This window comes from Micromesistius poutassou, assembly GCF_964030765.1.
Source record: "Micromesistius poutassou genome assembly, chromosome: 8".
In the NCBI taxonomy this organism is placed as follows: Eukaryota; Metazoa; Chordata; class Actinopteri; order Gadiformes; family Gadidae; genus Micromesistius; species Micromesistius poutassou.
Window position 1 is genome coordinate 7,029,308 of NC_140278.1, and position 18,281 is coordinate 7,047,588.

General features: G+C 45.2%; 1 protein-coding gene across 1 annotated transcript; it reads left to right on the plus strand.

The window, feature by feature from the left end:
* The first annotated feature begins 2,025 nt into the window (after positions 1–2,025).
* Positions 2,026–12,768, plus strand: scxa (scleraxis bHLH transcription factor a). The gene is made up of 3 exons (XM_084472145.1): positions 2,026–3,316; positions 3,705–3,921; positions 12,228–12,768. The coding sequence occupies exons 1-3, from the start codon at positions 2,847–2,849 to the stop codon at positions 12,264–12,266; spliced, it is 726 nt and encodes a 241-aa protein (XP_084328271.1). The 5' UTR covers positions 2,026–2,846; the 3' UTR covers positions 12,267–12,768.
* Positions 12,769–18,281: the final 5,513 nt, after the last annotated feature.

The following is an 18,281-nucleotide window of genomic DNA, read 5'->3' on the forward strand; positions in this document are numbered from 1 at the left end:
TTGTTGTTTTTTCTTCCAAGGATCAATCATTTATGCAAAGATAAGACCTTTCCAAACTGTATCCGAGATCTCTGGGGGTCCGCTGGGTTCAAGGAGCATTGGTTTCCCTGAGTGCAGCTTGTATCCCAGCCCATAGCTATAGCATTCAGTCTGTGGCTACTTCTCGTACCCTCGCCCCGAGCACTTCCTGTCTCCAATCAACCACATCCAGCCCTGCTTATGTTCCTCCAGCCCGGCGTGCAGATTGAACGCTGAGCACGATACGGACGGAGGGATGAATAATCATTCTAATATTTCTGCAGGTTTGCCATATAATGCATGTTATGTTTTAAGACGGTGGATAGATCTCTGTGTTGCTGCCTATCTCCCATCTCCCAATCGTACGCTCAAATGTTTTCCCCTCAAAGTGTAAGTGAACCCCCTGTTTCAGCTGGTGTTCAAACGCAATGTGACTAAAATACAATGTGGTTTGGGCTGAGTGTTCTAGGAAGGAGTGGTGGAAGGAGGTGATATCCCCATGGTTACGGTTATGTTTTTTTAAGCTAGTAGGCTACATGTTTTGGAGTATGAGCGTTATAAGGCGTGTTGTTGTGTCTGAAATGCACCACACACACCGCTGCTCTAAACTAAAAGTGCCTGAGGAACTTAACCCTTCTCTCGGACACCACACAAACCCTTAGCCTGTTCTCTGGAAGGGGACTCCAGTTTGTAGCAGAGTAGAACCATCACACATCGGTTGAAAAAAAAAAGAAAGATTCTGCACCTGCCTTTCCTAAACAACACTGATATATCTGTAACAGTGGCAAAATGCCATAGATCACTATGTTGAAGTTCATAGAAAACATATTAAGACGTTCGTAACAAAGAAAACACGGTTTTGGGTTCACTGGCACTTGACTGTGAAGGACCCTCCTTTGTGTCACAATCAATTACTTTTGGTGAATCGAGGGAGTGTAGCATATGGCTCAAAAGCAGCACCCTGCATGCAAACCTCTGAGCTATATGAGTTGACTATCATCACTTGAACAGCTCCTACTATTACTCCTCTGAATCTTTCTCTTAAAGGAAACGCTAATCCCATGAGGGGGATTACTTTTTTTTTGTTGAAAGTTTCAAGGTTTGGACTTGGGCTAAATAATCCAAGCTTCCAGCTCCTACCGCAACCGAAGCCTGCAGCTTCCAGAGTTGTAGCAGGCCTTGGAGTCTGCTGCCTCCATACACACAGAACTCAGTGGGGGGAGACCATGGAAGGACAAAACCCACACGGGGAGGAAAGGCAAACTCTTATTTCAGCCCTCAAGTCTGCCAATTCCTTGTTGAGAAAAAACCCCTGGAATAAAGCATTGTATTTTCACATTGGCAGGTTTAAAGCAACGGCAACTGTATAAGCGCATTAAAGTTTACAAAATTCATAGCTTACTGCTGTTACTTTTACTGCCGTCTGGTATTAGCCCCGTCAACGATACAGAAATTGGAAGACAGGAGTACAGAAATTTGAAAAACTGTTTCAGCATTGGTCGTTAAGTGGGATTTGAATTGGGATTTGAATAGTTTTTTGATTACATTTTCCAGTGTAAAAAACAACTATATGCTCTGATGAACACCCATCACCTGTCACATGCCAAAATCACGATTGCTGCCGTTTATTCTGTTTATTTATGCCATTACATTCAAAAATGTATTCACAATTTCTTGCTTGATAGTTATACAAATAAAAACCAACGGTGGCCAAAGGTTTCTTATCGGCAGCAGGGATGGCCGGAGTGGTTTTCCCCTGAAACGGACCAAGAGTGTTGCAGCCAAAGCAACCTCTTGCCTCTTCCTTGTGCCTGTGGCCTCCCCTCTCCCCGGCCTGCTTCTAGACAGCAGCCCAGGGAGCAGCAGGGCTCAGAGGGAGGAGCACAGAAGGCCCCGGGGTCCTCCCACTAGCTATAAGACCAGAGGCAGACGGAAAAACTGAGAAAACAGGCACACGTGGAGCAGTCAGGCAAACAGAAGGCAGAGGGAGGTGCAGAGAAAGTGACCAGAGGGTCAGGGACAGCCACAGTCTGCGTTAGCTGCCTCACACTAGGAGACGTCATCGCCAGTGAGGGGGACGAATGGAAGCGAAAGGCAAGAATTTAACAAGATAGAAGAACAGAATCGACTTGACAACCAGAGAAAATGGCAAATGATGGCTTCACAAAGTGTTCAACGAAGGATTAACTGAAGAAGCAAGTGGACTTTGGGCATTTCTTTTCCGTTTGGTGCGTGAAGAAGAACTTAAAAGGGATTAGAACCTACGACAACCTGCCCAACACTTTGGCTGATCTTGATCTCATGTCATCAGCCAAGAAAGATTGAACGACACAAAGACAAACAGAAACTCTTGTCCTTTACAGAACTGCAGGGGCAAGACCTTCATTCCTCCTGTCAGAATCTGTCAAGCCTTTGGCAGCCAAGCCTCCTCGATTCCTCCCTACTTCCATCGATCTGAAGGTCTAGGTGGCTTCAGTCCTGCACCCAGTGCCCACAACCCAGCACCCAGCTTCCAGCACCCAGAACCCAGCACCCAGGCAATCAGCACCCAGCTTCCAGCACCCAGCCCCCAGGCACTCAGCACCCAGCACAGAGCACCCAGAACCCAGCGCCCAGCTTCCAGCACCCAGCCCCCAGCACAGAGCACCCAGCACCCAGCTTCCAACACTCAACACCCAGCACAGACGACCCAGCACCCAGCTTCCAGCACTCAACACCCAGACACCCAGCACCCAGCACCCAGCACCCAAGCACCCAAGCACCCAAGCACCCAGGCACTCAGCACCCCGCACCCCGCAGTGAGCGCCGAACCCTCGGCGGCGTCCAGGATGACCTTCGCGATGCTGCGCGCGGCGCCCAGCGCAGGCCGCTACCTGTACAGCGACATCGCCCTGTTGTCGGAGGACGACGACGACAACGGCAGCTCGGGCTCGGGCTCCGAGGAGCGGGGGGGCCTCAACAGCACCTCCTCCTCCTCCTTCCGCATCTCCTCCTCCTCCTCCCCATCTGCCTTTCACATCAAGGTGAACAGGAAGAGGAAGCTGAGTGGGGGCGGAGGTGGCGGCGGAGGAGGAGGAGGAGGTGGAGGCGGCGGCGGCGGAGGGGGGGGTCTGGGAATAGGGCTCGGCGGCGATGACGGGGGTCTGTTGAGGCTGGGGCCCCCGGGGTCGTCTCCCGTGGCTCCCGGAGAGTTCCGGCAGAGGAACGCGGCCAACGCCAGGGAACGGGACCGCACCAACTCTGTCAACACGGCGTTCACCGCGCTGCGCACGCTCATCCCCACGGAGCCCGCCGACAGGTAGGACCCGGCTCAGGCTGAGAGAGCGCTTGTAGAGACGGCTGTTATGACAAGGCGGATGAGGCACCCTTGAACTTGGTATGACTTCCAATGGGCCTAACAATGTGTGAGTGTGTGGCAAAGTGTGTGTATTTGATTGGTAGCTTGGATATTTAAGGAGTGCCTATTGGATTCGAAATGGGATGTCATACATACATAGATGCATGTGTAAGTACGTATTTACAGTGTTCACAGATCCGTTTTTAAACATTATCTTCTGTAAATGATTGAATGCATATTATCCGACAGCAAAACCAGACTGTCCTTGTCATTCCCACCCTAACCCTAACCCAATTCCCCTCAGTAGATGATTGCAATAAATCTAATGAAATCTGTATTTTGTTCATAGGAAACTTTCAAAGATTGAGACACTGCGATTGGCCAGCAGCTACATCAGTCACCTGGGAAACGTGTTGCTCTTGGGTGAAGGTCTTCATGATGGACAGCCGTGCCACGCCCCCTCTCCACCGTTCTTTCACCTAAGCTCCTCCCCTACCCGGGTATCGGACCAATCACCGCAGCCAAAACACATCTGTACTTTCTGCCTCAGCAATCAAAGGAAAATGGTAAGAGCATAAAGAAGTCGACTTATTCACGTATCAGCGAAACGCAAAACGTAATTAAAATGTGCTTCTTCGTCACCTCATCAATAATGCATGACTGTATTTATATCGCCCTGTTTACTTTAAAAGCTGAAGATTGGTAAGGTTTGTAACATTTGGTAGGACTGGTGAAGACGCGATGGGAAGAGGTCAGCAACATGGCATAGTAATGTTAAAACTAGAGGGGGTCTTTGAAAGACTTATTTTGACGGAGGTGAGTTATGAGCGAGCTGCTGGGTTTGAGGTGTTTGATGAATGACTCCAGCCACAGGGAGCATGAGCAGGATGAGTAGGACTAGGGCACCTTCTCTCTAGCAGAGCAAAGCAGAAGCACCTCTACCTGCCACATGAAGCGTGTGTGTGTGTGTGTGTGTGTGTGTGTGTGTGTGTGTGTGTGTGTGTGTGTGTGTGTGTGTGTGTGTGTGTGTGTGCGTGTGTGCGTGAGTGCATATGTGTGTGTGGGTGTGTGCGTGTGTGTGTGTGTGTGCGTGTGTGCGTGAGTGTGTGTGTGTGTGTGTGTGGGTGTGTGTGGGTGTGTGTGGGCGTGTGTGGGTGTGTGTGTGTGTGTGTGTGTGTGTGTGTGTGTGTGTGTGTGTGTGTGTTGTGTGCATGTGTGTTGGAGAGAGAGAGTTAGAGAAAGAGAGAGAGAGAGAGAGGTTTGTGTGTGTCTGTGTTAGTGATTGTGTGAGCGGGCGATAGAGAGGAGAGTGTGTGAGTGTGTGTGTGTGTGTGTGTGTGTCTCGTAATATCCACGCGAAAAGGCCTTGTTGTCAACAAATAAACTCAACGTGTGTGTGTTGACATTGGCACTCGAATTGAAAGTGAAGTGACTCCTAAAATGGATAGAGCCGAGGTCAACCCCCCCACACACACGCACACACACACACACACACACACACACACACACACACACACACACACACACACACACACACACACACACCCCCACACACACACACACATGCACACACATGCACACACACATGCATGCACAGCCTGCAGCCACTGCCCATTTAGCAGGATTTATGGCCGAGGAGCTGACATCTGGCAGACTCTCCCATTATCCCAGCAGTGTGTGAAAGTTAATACCCTCCTCGGTGTCTAAACCCCGAGACCCCTGAGCTGGTGGATAACCCAGACCTCGGTGCTGTACCCCCCCCCCCCCCCCAATCCCAGTCCCAGACCCCAGTCCCAGACCCCAGTCCCAGACCATGCGCTCTAGAAAAACTCCCTGCGTGTGAAATTGCAGACCCCCTCCGGTGTTGAAATGCAGACACCTACAGCTGTGAGATAACTGGCAGGTCCATGGTGTGAGAGCCATCCACCCCCCCAATCCCATTAAACTACTGCCTAGCGGGCTCCCCTCATCACTCACACACTCACCCACACACACACACACACACACACACACACACACACACACACACACACACGCTCGTCCACAACCTGAGCTATGGGCATTTTGTTGCCTGTCTGGGCCCACCACAAATACTGTATGTCCTGCCTACCATATTCCATAATACTATATTCCATGTATGACGATTACATCATCAAGTTATATGAGCGGCGTTATTTTCCTTCCATGTGTACCCGAGCTGTGTTTTATCTGTGATGAACACACGGCTGGACACCCAGTGTTTTCTCTATCAATCTCCCATATTTGTGCCTCTTCAAAAATAGTAGGCAGGTTTCAATAAAATATCGCAGTGTTCTTCCCCTGTCAGAAAGTGACAGGGGAAGTTCAGCGGAGCTTTAAAGCGATCGGCGTGGGGGATTCGGGGGAGGTGGAGAGCGTTTAGTTTCCCTCTGACTTGTGGCTACACAGCCCGCTGGAGTGGGCTGAAGGGAGGGTGGTGATTGTGGAGAGGAAAGGGGTTGAGAGGGTAGAGGGAGACGTGCTCTTCAGGGCTCTCTGCTTCTCTGTGTTTTCATGGTCCTTGAGGTTTCATTGCGGCTGTCAAAAAGGTTTACATCAGGAACCACAGAGGTAAATCACATTCTTTCCCCCATTGGATGATCTGCGCACGTAGCTCAGCTCAGCTATAGATACACTGCATGGACAAATCAGAATATTTTGTGCCATTCAATACTTGAGAGTTGAGAGAGTTTTTAGATGAGCTAACTTTATTCTTTATACCTTCCTAGATAATCATGGTGTGATTGCAGAAAATATAATGCTTAGAAGCTCAAGTACGTGACACAAGTTTGAATTGTGACCATGGATTGTACAATTCTTGTGAACAAAGATAGAGGTGGGGGCCGGCCAGTACCTTTTCTTTGTAGAATATCTCAGTTACAGGATGGGATTTTATTGAGAACATTATTGAAATCCTCATTGATCAGCCTTGAGTACAGATATGTCCAAGTTATTGTAAGCTCAGAGCTTGTTATATATATAATATTTCACACATTGCAACTTTAACACAGCGTGCAGCTTAGCTTTATATTTTTTATTCAATCTCTATTATCTGTTGAACTCTATTGGTAATTGTGTCAGGTCTTTACTATTCCAGTGTATGTGATGATGTCTGGCCTGGTACCTTGCGTAGTTCTTGCAAGAATGATCGCAATTCTGCTGAAGGACTCCTTTCAGAAAATAATAGTTTAATAAGGTTTCATTAGATGTTTTACAATAATGATAATAATGAATAAACTAATTACATACATATTTATTTGATAACATCTTAAAATCTGTTGTGCTCCTTCACATTGTCAGGGGTAAATTAAGTTCACATTCATTAGTGAATGATAGCCTGTATTTTAGTCCTAATTGTCAAATGTCCAAATAAGAAATGTAGCATGCTGAAATGTGATTGAATAACCTATATAAGAATTTGAATTATTAAATAATTCATCTTAATGAACTGAGTACAGATTTAGTTTTGTTCATCATATAAGACTTAGTCTTATATGATATGACAAAGTGCACATGAACATCTAGAAATCGTTGAAGATGAATTGATGTAGGCACCCATTTAAATATCTGAAAAATTAAGCTATTTTCATATGATTTCACTTGCATATATATTCTTTGACTGTCTGGAAGTCATTGGCTGGCCAGAGTGGAGCAACAAATGAGCTAATTGTTGTGTAAATGATTTATCCTCTGGTGAGGCCGGTAGAGCCAGTGTTTAATTCAGCTGCTGCTATTAGAAACACATTGACTCAGGGCTTTGATGGTGAAGTTTAAGAAGCCTGGAAACCACGCTCTGTGAAACGCCCTCCGTTGGTGTGCGCACAGACACACACCCACACATACATAGGCACGCACACATACACACTCACACGTGTGCAAACATACACACAAACACACACACACACACACACACACACACACACACACACACACACACACACACACACACACGCAGACACACGTGCAAGAACACTCATGCACACACACGCCACCACTCCCTTTAAAAGTTAAAGAAAAGGGGACATTCGTATGACTTGGTGGTAACAGCAGCTCATGCTGACTTAACACAAATACACACAATTAACTCTTATACATGCACAAACACATGCACACGGGCGCACAGAGGCTGACACATACACAGAGTCATACGCACATACTGACTCACACACATACAATTGTCCTCATATTTAGTAAAAGCTCTGGACATCGACCTGTTTTTTCAACCAAGGTCGGGAAATGAATCACACAGAACAGGATTAATCATCTGACTCGATGATGCTGCTTTCAACACTTTCCAAAATAATGGTTTCTAAACTAAAATAAAGAGTAAGGGAAATGGAATATATAGAGATAGAGAGAGAGGGAGAGAGAGAGAGAGAATGAGAGAGAGAGAGAGAGAGAGAGAGAGAGAGAGGGAGAGAGAGAGAGGGAGAGAGAGAGAGAGAGAGAGAGAGAGAGAGAGAGAGAGAGAGAGAGAGAGACTCTATGGGATAATCAGCCCAGGCGATATATCCTCACCGTTTGGACGGTTTGTTTTAGGCAGTGCGGGGCCCTCACCCCGGCTATTATGGAGAGACTAATGAAGCGTGCAATGTTACAGCTTTGACATGTGCGTGTACATGTGTTGGTGTGTGTGTGTGTGTGTGTGTGTGTGTGTGTGTGTGTGTGTACATGTGTATATGTGTGCGTGCTTGACTGATTGTGTGGGTGGGTTGGTGTGTGTGTGTGTGTGTGTGTGTGTGTGTGTGTGTGTGTGTGTGTGTGTGTGTGTGTGTGTGTGTGTGTGTGTGTGTGTGCATGCATACGTGCATATATCCTTGCAGGCGTGCTTGCCTGCTTCTGAGTGTGTGTGTGTGTGTGTGTGTGTGTGTGTGTGTGTGTGTGTGTGTGTGTGTGTTCATGTGAGTGTGTGTGTGTGTGTGTGTGTGTGTGTGTGTGTGTGTGTGTGTGTGCAGCACTGAGCTAATCACTGTGGTTTTCACTGTCGCTTGGCTATTAAGACTTCTCATTTCTCACTTGAGAAAGAGCATGACATCACCCGGTGGCTACTCAACAAAAAAGCACAGCCGTCTGGTTATTATTAGACACAAATATTTAATAATAAATTCATTCTTCCTGTTTAGTGCACAACGATGTGAGTTTATGGATGCTTTTCTGTAAATGTAGGTTTTTGTCCGATATATGTTATATATGTATCCTCTTTGGTTTTTATTACTCATTTGGTATGCAAAGCAAAATACGTGGTTTTGCTCTGGTGTCTTATAAACCAATCAAACCAAGCTAAAAAACAGATTAAGTGAGGCACTTAACAGTTTTTCTTTTTAAAGGGGTAGCTTTTATTAAGGCCACTGATTTTAGCTTAAAACACAGGGCAAACAAGCAAACAAAGCTCAACAGTTATGGGTTTGTCTGAGACTGAAAGGTATGGGCAGGACTTCAGACAAGACTGGTGCACAAGCATCACTTTTCTTTGGTCATTATGACACAATTGCTAAATCGTAGCAATGAATTACATGTCTTGCATATCAGTGCTGGCTGGTGCGGTATATATCTGAATAAAGTCATTGCAAGTGTGTATAAATCAAGCCAGCCGGTCATGATGCCTATTAATAAACCGCACGGCTAAGCAGAACACATATCCAATGTTTTCCAAGCCACATAATAGCATGTGGTGGCACATTCGATGAGTTAGTTAGCGTAATTGCATGTCTGCGTTCCTCAGATGTGTTTTTCACACTGCATTTGGTTTAACGTCCACGATCTATCATGGTGAAATCATTACGCGGATAGTTAGCGATATATATTAATCACATGATAACACACGCGTGCAGAGATTAACAACAACACGCAATATGGTGAGAGTGAGGGATACTGGCACTTTTCATTTATAAATACCAATCTCTTTATACGATTCTTGGGCAGGGTGCCCAAGTGTAATTATTTTTTCCAGGCAGTCATACGTCTGGCGGAGCTGCCGCGGACTAAATTAGATGTTTGTGTTTGACAGAGTGGCTTTACACAGGAAGAGAGGGAGAGAAAGCCCATGGAAAACCCATGCTTAGCGCTAGAGGAACACCCACGGGATTAGCTTTCACAGAAACAATATCGCAGATTCTAAGTAAATGGAAATTTTGCGGCAGTGTTGATAAGATTCGACGCGGGGAGCTGTTTCCCTTCTATAAATTGCCAACGACAAAACTTCCCCCCGAACCCTAAATAACAACAACAGTGGTCTTCCAATGTGGTACTATCGTTAAATCAGATCTAGAGCAAATATCATCAGGTAATCTTATTAGTGTCCGACAAATCGCTCCTGCGAGAGTTGACCGGTATGCTGGAGTGTGTGTTTATGTTTGGAAAAGAGACCACAAGGGAGATAGAGAGAGGAAGAGAGAGAGGAAGAGAGAGAGAGAGACAGAGAGACAGAGAGAGAGAGAGAGAGAGAGAGAGAGAGAGAGAGAGAGAGAGAGAGAGAGAGCAAGAAGAAGAGACAGAGAGAGAGAGAGAGAGAGAGAGAAGAAGCGAAAAAGAGTGAGTGAGAGAAGCGGAAAAGGGGAGAGCGAGAAAGAGAGAGAAAGGAAGAGAAAAGAGAGAGGGGAGGGAGAGAGAGCTAGAAGACAGCGAGAGGGAATGAAAGAGAGAGAGAGCGAGGGAGAGATGTCATCTGAGCTCACCCTATTAGTCTTCAGAAGGTTGTTTTGACTATCAGGTCTAGTTCAATGCTCTCGAGTCTTGTTTTGACTACTGGTTCCACTCAATTTAGCCCCTTCAACTACCGTTGGATTTATTCACATGGTGGCTCAGGAACCACATTAGTTGGTAGATATGGTTCAATGTTAAGTTGTATCACAAATAAAAAAGAAATTATGGTATATGGTATATGTTTCATTCAATTTGCTCAGACCAACATAATGAGCTTGGAAAATCACTCATTGCAGGAATAAAGTCATTCCTGTTTATAATGGCTGCACATTACATCAGTCAATAGTATTCAACTCACCGTTTACCTCGGAATCAACCATGATGACGATGAGATAAAGGGAAAGAACAACAGTACACACATTTTTCTAGAAAAGTTTATTTTATTATAACAAGTTCAAAAGGTATTTTGAAAATGTACTACAAGGTAAAGAATAACAATATACACATTTCACAAGAAGAACAGCTACCTTATCGTACACATTTTACCGTCACATAGTAAAACATTTGTAAAACCTTGAGTCAGACAGAAAAGTGGGAGGATAGCAACCCAAAGTCCTGCCAAACTGTCTCCTAGCACGTACACAGTGGGAAGACCTATTACAAACCACACACAACACAGGTCCACCTACTCCTCTAATGTCAGCTGCTCAAGTTATTTCACCCCCACACTCCCTCCCACGCCTGATCAGATAGGAAATATGAAGCAGGTGTGTTGCTGATGAGAGGAAATTACACTTTATGCTTACGTGTGTGTCTGCATGTGTGGGTGTGTGCCTGCTTGTGCGTGTGTGTGTGTGTGTGTGTGTGTGTGTGTGTGTGTGCGTGCGTGCGTGTGTGCGTGCGTGCGTGCGTGCGTGTGTGCGTGCGTGTGTGCGTGCATATGAGTATGCCTGTGTGTAGCTGTCTGTGTGTGTCTGTCTGTGGTGTGGTGTACTTGTCGAGAAGTGGTGCATTAGCCTCACACAAACCTACAAATATGAGCCAACAGAAGTGAGGGACGAGATCTACATTGCCCTCCCTTCTTTGATACGATCCTCGCTATTTCCATGTGCTACTACTGCTTATGGTAACACCCTTCTGGTATGTCTATGTGGTGTTGTTGGTCTGGCAACAGAAGAAGCAAGAGGTTTTGCGTCGCTAGGACCGGAGAGGAGCTTTTTGGTGCTTCACCTTGGAAAAGAGCAGAAGCTTTCCTTTCCAATAACACGGTAACCTCTCATGTGAAACTTGAGCGTTGGCTCTCCTGAACAATCAACAAAATCGATTTTTCATTTGATTTCTGGTTTTGATTTCTGGATGCAAATGAGTTTGATGCGGCCGTTGTGAAGCTCAACCCCAGGACTGGTTTTGGACCTGTGATGAGAGGAGTGCTGGTAGATTGCAGCACCATCCTGGAGGAAGACATTGTTCCATACGGTCTGAGGGACTGCTCACAGAATCCCATGAAGAGCGTGGACTGCTTGTGTAATGAGCCAAGGGATGGACTAGGTTGTGCGTCTGTGTGTGTATTTGTGTGTGTGTGTGTGTGTGTGTGTGTGTGTGTGTGTGTGTGTGTCTATGTGTGTGTGTGTGTGTGTGTGTGTGTGTGTTCATGTGTGTGCGTGCATGTGGGATGGGACGCCGTTTGCTGCACTGGTTGAATGCACAGCATGGAAAGACTCTTCGCCCTCCAGGAAACGTGTTGTGTTTTGATAGCATAGATAAATGAGCAGCGTTTCATGCAACGCCATCATACATCAGCTGATGAGGTCACAGTATAAACAGTTTACCGTCTAACCGGAGTCTGGGTGTGTTTGATAGAGCATCTAGAGTGTGTGTGTGTGTGTGTGTGTGTGTGTGTGTGTGTGTGTGTGTGTGTGAGCCTATTTCTGAGATGATAGGTATCCTATCTCACTGACCTTTATCTTGACCCAATCGCAACAGGCGGCAACAATGCAAATTTGTAACATAATAAAACATTTATTTTTTATTTCTTTCACGACGTGATTAGCAGAAGAACAGCATTAGGATCGACGTTGCAAACCATTCACTTGTTTAAAAATGTACATTCAATATTTCTATATTCATACGTATATATTATGTATTTATTGATGTAATAGTGAACATTTGATTATCAATGATAAAAACATGTTTTCCCCTTGTTTTTTTTCAGAACAAAGACAGAGACAGAAAGTCAGCAATCAGAAGCTAGCGATGAAGAGTTGCAGCACACACTTCCTCCGCCAAGGAGCCCACGGTCCCGACGGGAACGCCACCCACACGCAGGAACGCAGCCGCTGGCTTCCAGAGACGTTGTGCAGACATTGGTGATGGATGTGACTGAGGGTTGAGACTTGAGCTCTGCAGCACTTCAATGACTATTCAAGGACCCTTCTTTCCCCCCGGACTCTTTGTCTCAAATTCAAAATCCTCAAAAGTGAACGCAATCACATTTGAGTTTGAGTTTTTTTTCATACCTGATGTACTTTATTAAACTCCAGTTGTACCGGTTCTTTTGAATGATAATGCTTTAAAAGTTTCTTCACATTGTCCTCCGCCCGGGGAACTTTATATATAACAGCACCTTCAAATGACTTTTGGCTCAGCTGTATCCAGAGCAGATGGCTCTTTGAGCCTGAAAAACAAAGTGGTCGTCATCAAGGACGTTGTATTATTGATGTGTAAACTGCATTGTAAATGTATATTTATGTGATTTATGTGATTATTATATAAGGATACTATTATATTTAACAGGCATATTGCAATAGGAAACAAATAGGACTATTACATTCAGTGTTACATTAACAAAAAACATGCTGGGGTTTTTGTGGTACTGGCATTTCTTATAATCATTATTCTGAAATGCCCTGATTATGGAAAATAATTAAAAATGAACAATAAATAATTGTGTATATATATGGAACTACAATTATTTTAAAACCACCTGACAGAATACTCAAATGACACACTCTGACACACACTGTCATTATTCTTATTTAATTGTGAGATAATCCTATACACAACCATCCCTCTAAACGCCTCGTCGTACTATTAGACAGACCCATAAGAGGAAGCCCCCCATCCTGAACGGACGGAGACGATAATAGAAACCTCTGTTATGTCTGCAATGCGAGCGACCCTCGCCCGCTCCGCATCACTCCTTTACCTCTGCGTCTTCCATCCCTATCTGCCCCCCTACGCCCTAACCCTTACCCTAACCCTACACCCTAACCCTCACCCTAACACTACAACCGAACCCTAACCCTACATAGGGTAACTTAACCTTAACCCTCACCCTAACCCTACACCCTAACCATTACCCTAACCATACTTAGGGTAACTTAAACTTAACCATACACCCTAACCCTAATCCTACACCCTACACCTACACCCTACACTCCTTTACCTCCCTGTCTTCCATCCCTATCTGCCCCCCTACACCCAAACCCTTACCCTAATCCTAACCCTTACCCCAACACTCTCCCTCAGTGTCCCACTGATCTGCATTTGGCCTGCGACACCCATCGCTGTAATGAAGGAGAGCTTCAGGCAGACGAGGAGGAAGAACACAGAAGGCTCTTTTTTAACGGGGCAGAGGACAGGAAACAGAGTGGTACGGGGAGGTGGAGAGAAAAGAGCAGAGAAAAAAAACAGATAGAGAAAGCAGATTGCATGCGCAGGTACAGCTGTCTGGCCGTCTGCCGGCGTGTGTGTCCTGCTCACTCTGCTGTCCTCTCCTTTACCTTTCCATGTGCTCTTTCTCTCTTCTCCTCTTTTTTTCTCCTCCTCCCTTCTGCTTCCGGACTCTTCCTCCGTTTTCCCCCGAGTGCCACTGGACCAGGGCCGGCCTGGTGATGGGTTTCCAGCCTGTTGGAGCCACACATCAAAAATGCCTCATTTCTGTCCCTTTTTCCTCTGTGTCTCGTTCCTCCCCTTTTCTCTTTCCTTCTGTACATCTTTTTCACTCCTCTCATTCTTGTCTTAATCATCTCTTTCCATCCCCCCTCAATGCTTCAGTTCTTTTAAACCCTCACTTTGTTCCTCTCTCACTCTTCTGCCCTCTCTCCTGTCTCTCTCCTCCTTCTCGCTCTCCTTTTCCATCAAACATGGTGAGTTACTGACCCTCTATTTCAAGCTTCTCCTCTCCCTGTTGTGCCAACCTTTGTTCTTGTTTAAAGAAAATAAGGACTCGGTCCAGTGTTTCCTCCAAAGAAATACAGTCCTTGAAATGGGAAGAACCGCAGAGCTGGGTGTTGCTCTTCAAGTTGTAACTTATATGTAACTTTAACTTCAACACAGAACCCAAAATACTTCACCCTCTGTTTGAGTTCAACATACTTATGATATGCTTGTTATACTATAATCTTTTCTTAATAGGTTTTCTCTCCCCACAGTCCTTTCCAAATCGTATTTATTATATTGTTCTCATCGTGTTGAACTCATCTGGACAAGTCAGAAACATGAGCTTTTATCAGATGTAAATATTTTACATCTGATAATGAATATTTAAAAAACAAGTGAGTATGTTCTGGTCTACCATAACCTTATAATTACTTGTTTGTGTTGGACTTTTGGGCTCAGAGTGTTGTCTACCGGGTCAAACAGGTTAATTATCTCTAGACCATGAGATTATTATTTTAAGAGAAAACATCAACACATCGGACGCCATTCATTCTCATTATTTTCTTAACTTAAACTGAAAATGGAGTATGGGCTACCGGCGCCTCTCTTCGTAGGAGAAGTCTTTTGCCATTCATCATGGTCATCCAGCTCTGGTCATCCAGAGCAGTTCTGGTCAAAGAAAAAAAAATCCCATACAGGTTTTACCTTGTACTCCATAACTTACTCCTCATTCCAAAAGGGCATGAATCAATTAATAGAAAATAGTTTGTATAATATATATAGTATCCAGTTAAGATTACACTGTCCTTGTTGTCCCTGTCATTGTGATTACACATTTAATAAGCAATATGACAACCCGTAACAGCATTGTTAACCCTAACCCTAACCGAACTAACTTTATGTAACAGAACCCCACCGCCTATCCCTAACCTTAAACAGAATCCTGGCCCAAAGACAGTATTTCATGGAAAATCACTACAATGAATTCTCTATTTTGACGAGGAATTGACAGATTGACAGGTCCCCTTGACATGGTCAAGGTGCAACAACAAGGTAATAGTCTGCGCTGTGTTCCACATAAAGGTCCTCCAAAAAAGACAGATTATAGAGAAAGAAACCAGAAGTATACAAAAAAAGAAATGAAGGAGTTACATTAAACACCAGCGAGAATCAGATGGTTCTGGATTTTTTTTTTTGAAGCAAGCAATATTTCTGAAAAGTGCTGTGTCTAGTGTGTCCTAATGACTTCTGGTCCAGTTAGTCTGAGTCTGGGTCTGATCTCTCTAGCAGGCCGTCTGTCTATCCAGTAGAAGTGTGTGTGTGTGTGTGTGTGTGTGTGTGGGGGTGTGTGTGTGTGTGTGTGTGTGTGTGTGTGTGTGTGTGTGTGTGTGTGAGTACATGTGTGGATGGGGGGGGGGGGGCTGTCTTCCTCCCACACAGTACAGATCAGATTCCCCTACGCCTACGCCTACACACACCACACACACACACACACACACACACACACACACACACACACACACACACACACACACACACACACCCCACACACACACACACACATACAAGCACATGAATAAACGTATGCACAGGCACGCTGACCCTGTGTGTGTGTGTGTGTGTGTTGATGTGTATGTGAGACATGCAAAAATATACAAACACATGAATGCAGTCAGACACAAAAATTACAATACCACACTTGTGGACGCATAGACCACTCACACACACAAACATACACACAAACACACACACACACACACACACACACACACACACAGCGGGTACTTGGCATGAACACAACTGAGAAGCCATTAACCCACACACACACGTGTGTGTGTGTGTGTGTGTGTGTGTGTGTGTGTGTGTGTGCGGGGAACATACACACTAGGCAAAGGGCTCTGTAATATAGATTAGTTCTCTAATGATCTCTATATTTTTATGTTGATGAAAGCAGATCAGCTGTGGTCTACTGTGTGGGTGCATTCGAACAAAGGTTACCGGAGGTTGGACAGCTGTTTAGATCTCATTATCATGGTAATGGTCTGGAAGAAGGGGATGCCGATGATGATGATGATGATGATGATGATGATGATGACCCTATTGGAAAATTGGCTTGTGGCGACCAATAACCAAGCTCTCAAAAAGTCAAAGTCTAAATCAAACTTGTTAAAGTGCCGAATCAGAGAGGGTTTTTCCATGTCATTATTATTGTTTTCCGTGTATTCATGTGGTGGATTAATACCCTTACCCTAACCCTAACCCTAACCCTAGAATACAGAAAGGAGAGGAGACAGCCAATAAAATAGTTGAAACCACGAAACCACGTGAAACTATGCTGCTAAATATTGAAAGGTATAAAATAGACAAAACCTTTATGTAATTCAAATCTGCTGTCTTCCACAAACGCCTCTTATAGCCAAAACATGTCATAAGCTAACCTTAACTAACTTAACCCAGAAAACTTTTTAAAAACCTCTTCTAATCTTACTCTCCTCACTTGTATGGATGCAAGCCATCACAACCACCCACCATCTCCATATCTCAGCCTAAGCACTAATAAAGCTAAAAGCTGTGATAAGTAATGCAAAATATCTGCAGTATACCACGGTATAACTCTGACATCATGCTGCTGGTGTGTGTTCTGGGTTTAGTCGCTGCCCGTTCAGTGTTCAGAACCACACTGCCAGATACAAGCGTGGTCGACTACCCCAAAGTGTCCTGACTCAACTATAGATCATTTATAGATCCAGGTATTCAAACTAAAAAAAGCAGCGAGATTACCTAGAAACTCTAGCAGGATCCAGCCGACTGTGTGAACTCACAGTAAGAGAATGCAGCCCTTTGAATATTAAAGATGCTGTAGGTAAGATTTGAGACCTGCTCTCTGCTCCCTCCCCGCTACGTTTCTCCAACATTGAGAAGGGCTGCATTTCAACCACCTGTGATTGACAGGCAAGATGGAATCCCTCAGCCAATCACGGAAGAGATGCCCTGGTCAGAAAAATGACAAAAAAAACTGGCTCATACAGAGGCAGGCGCAGTCAACTCGGAACAAATATTCTCACTGCGCATTTTAATCACTAATAGCCAACGTATGCCTATGCCATTTCTAACCAATTGCACTCAAATAAAACCGTTAAAGTTAACATACAGCACCTTTAAGTACAGGTGACCAGAGCACTAACCTGCAACAGCCGTTCTCCTCTGATCATCAGTGCACGACCTGAGAATTACTCTTTCTTTTTTGGCACTGACGATGCAGAGGGCCGTAAAGTTCGCCTTAAATCAAAGGCGACAGGTCGCGCCCGATTCAACCGGAAGCCTGACTTCCTGTGTTCCTGTCCTGCTCCATGAGGCCTTCCTTCCGTCTGACTACTGTCCCCATAAAACACCAAGAGGATGCAGACTTAAAGCCACGCATTGCGGCCGAATAATCATCCCGGAGCCTTTGGCAACTGCACATTACTCTTACTGAACCTACTGGGAGTTGGGCTGCACAGTTGTGTGCGCACACATGCACACATAGACACACATAGACAGACACACACACACACACACACACACACACACACACACACACAACCCCCCCCCCACACAGGCAGCAGGAGGCTAACTGCACCAAGTGGGAGCTGTGTTGCAGAGGGCCGGATGAAAGGAAACACTAAAACTACAACGAGGGAAAGACAGGTGGCCAGTTTGGCAGCTCCCCATGCTAACGCACACACACACACACACACACACACACACACACACACACACACACAGACAAAATATATTTCCTACTCAAACCCCCTGTTGCGTACACCTGTGAAAGTGCCAAAACTCCCCCTCAACGTTTCTTTTTCTTTTTTCTCCCTCTCACTTTCTCTCTCTCCCTCAATTTCTCTCTCTCTCCCTCTGTCTCTCTCTCTGTCTCTCTCTCTCTCTCTCTCTCTCTCTCTCTCTCCGCTCACTTATTTTTGCATTTTACAGAGTCTTGTACGCCAATACCCTCTTAAAGACGCCAAAAAAGCAATCACTAACCCTAACCTCCTCTATTCTCTCGTTCTCTCTCTCAATATATAAATAAATATATATATATATATCTGTGATGGCCCCTCTGCAT

Bases quoted from the DNA above. Each gene is read 5' to 3' on its own strand.
- scxa (XM_084472145.1), top strand. From the start codon at position 2,847: ATGACCTTCGCGATGCTGCGCGCGGCGCCCAGCGCAGGCCGCTACCTG. The intron at 3,317-3,704 runs GTAGGACCCGGC...TTTTGTTCATAG, and splicing joins CCCACGGAGCCCGCCGACAG to GAAACTTTCAAAGATTGAGA. The intron at 3,922-12,227 runs GTAAGAGCATAA...GTTTTTTTTCAG, and splicing joins TCAGCAATCAAAGGAAAATG to AACAAAGACAGAGACAGAAA.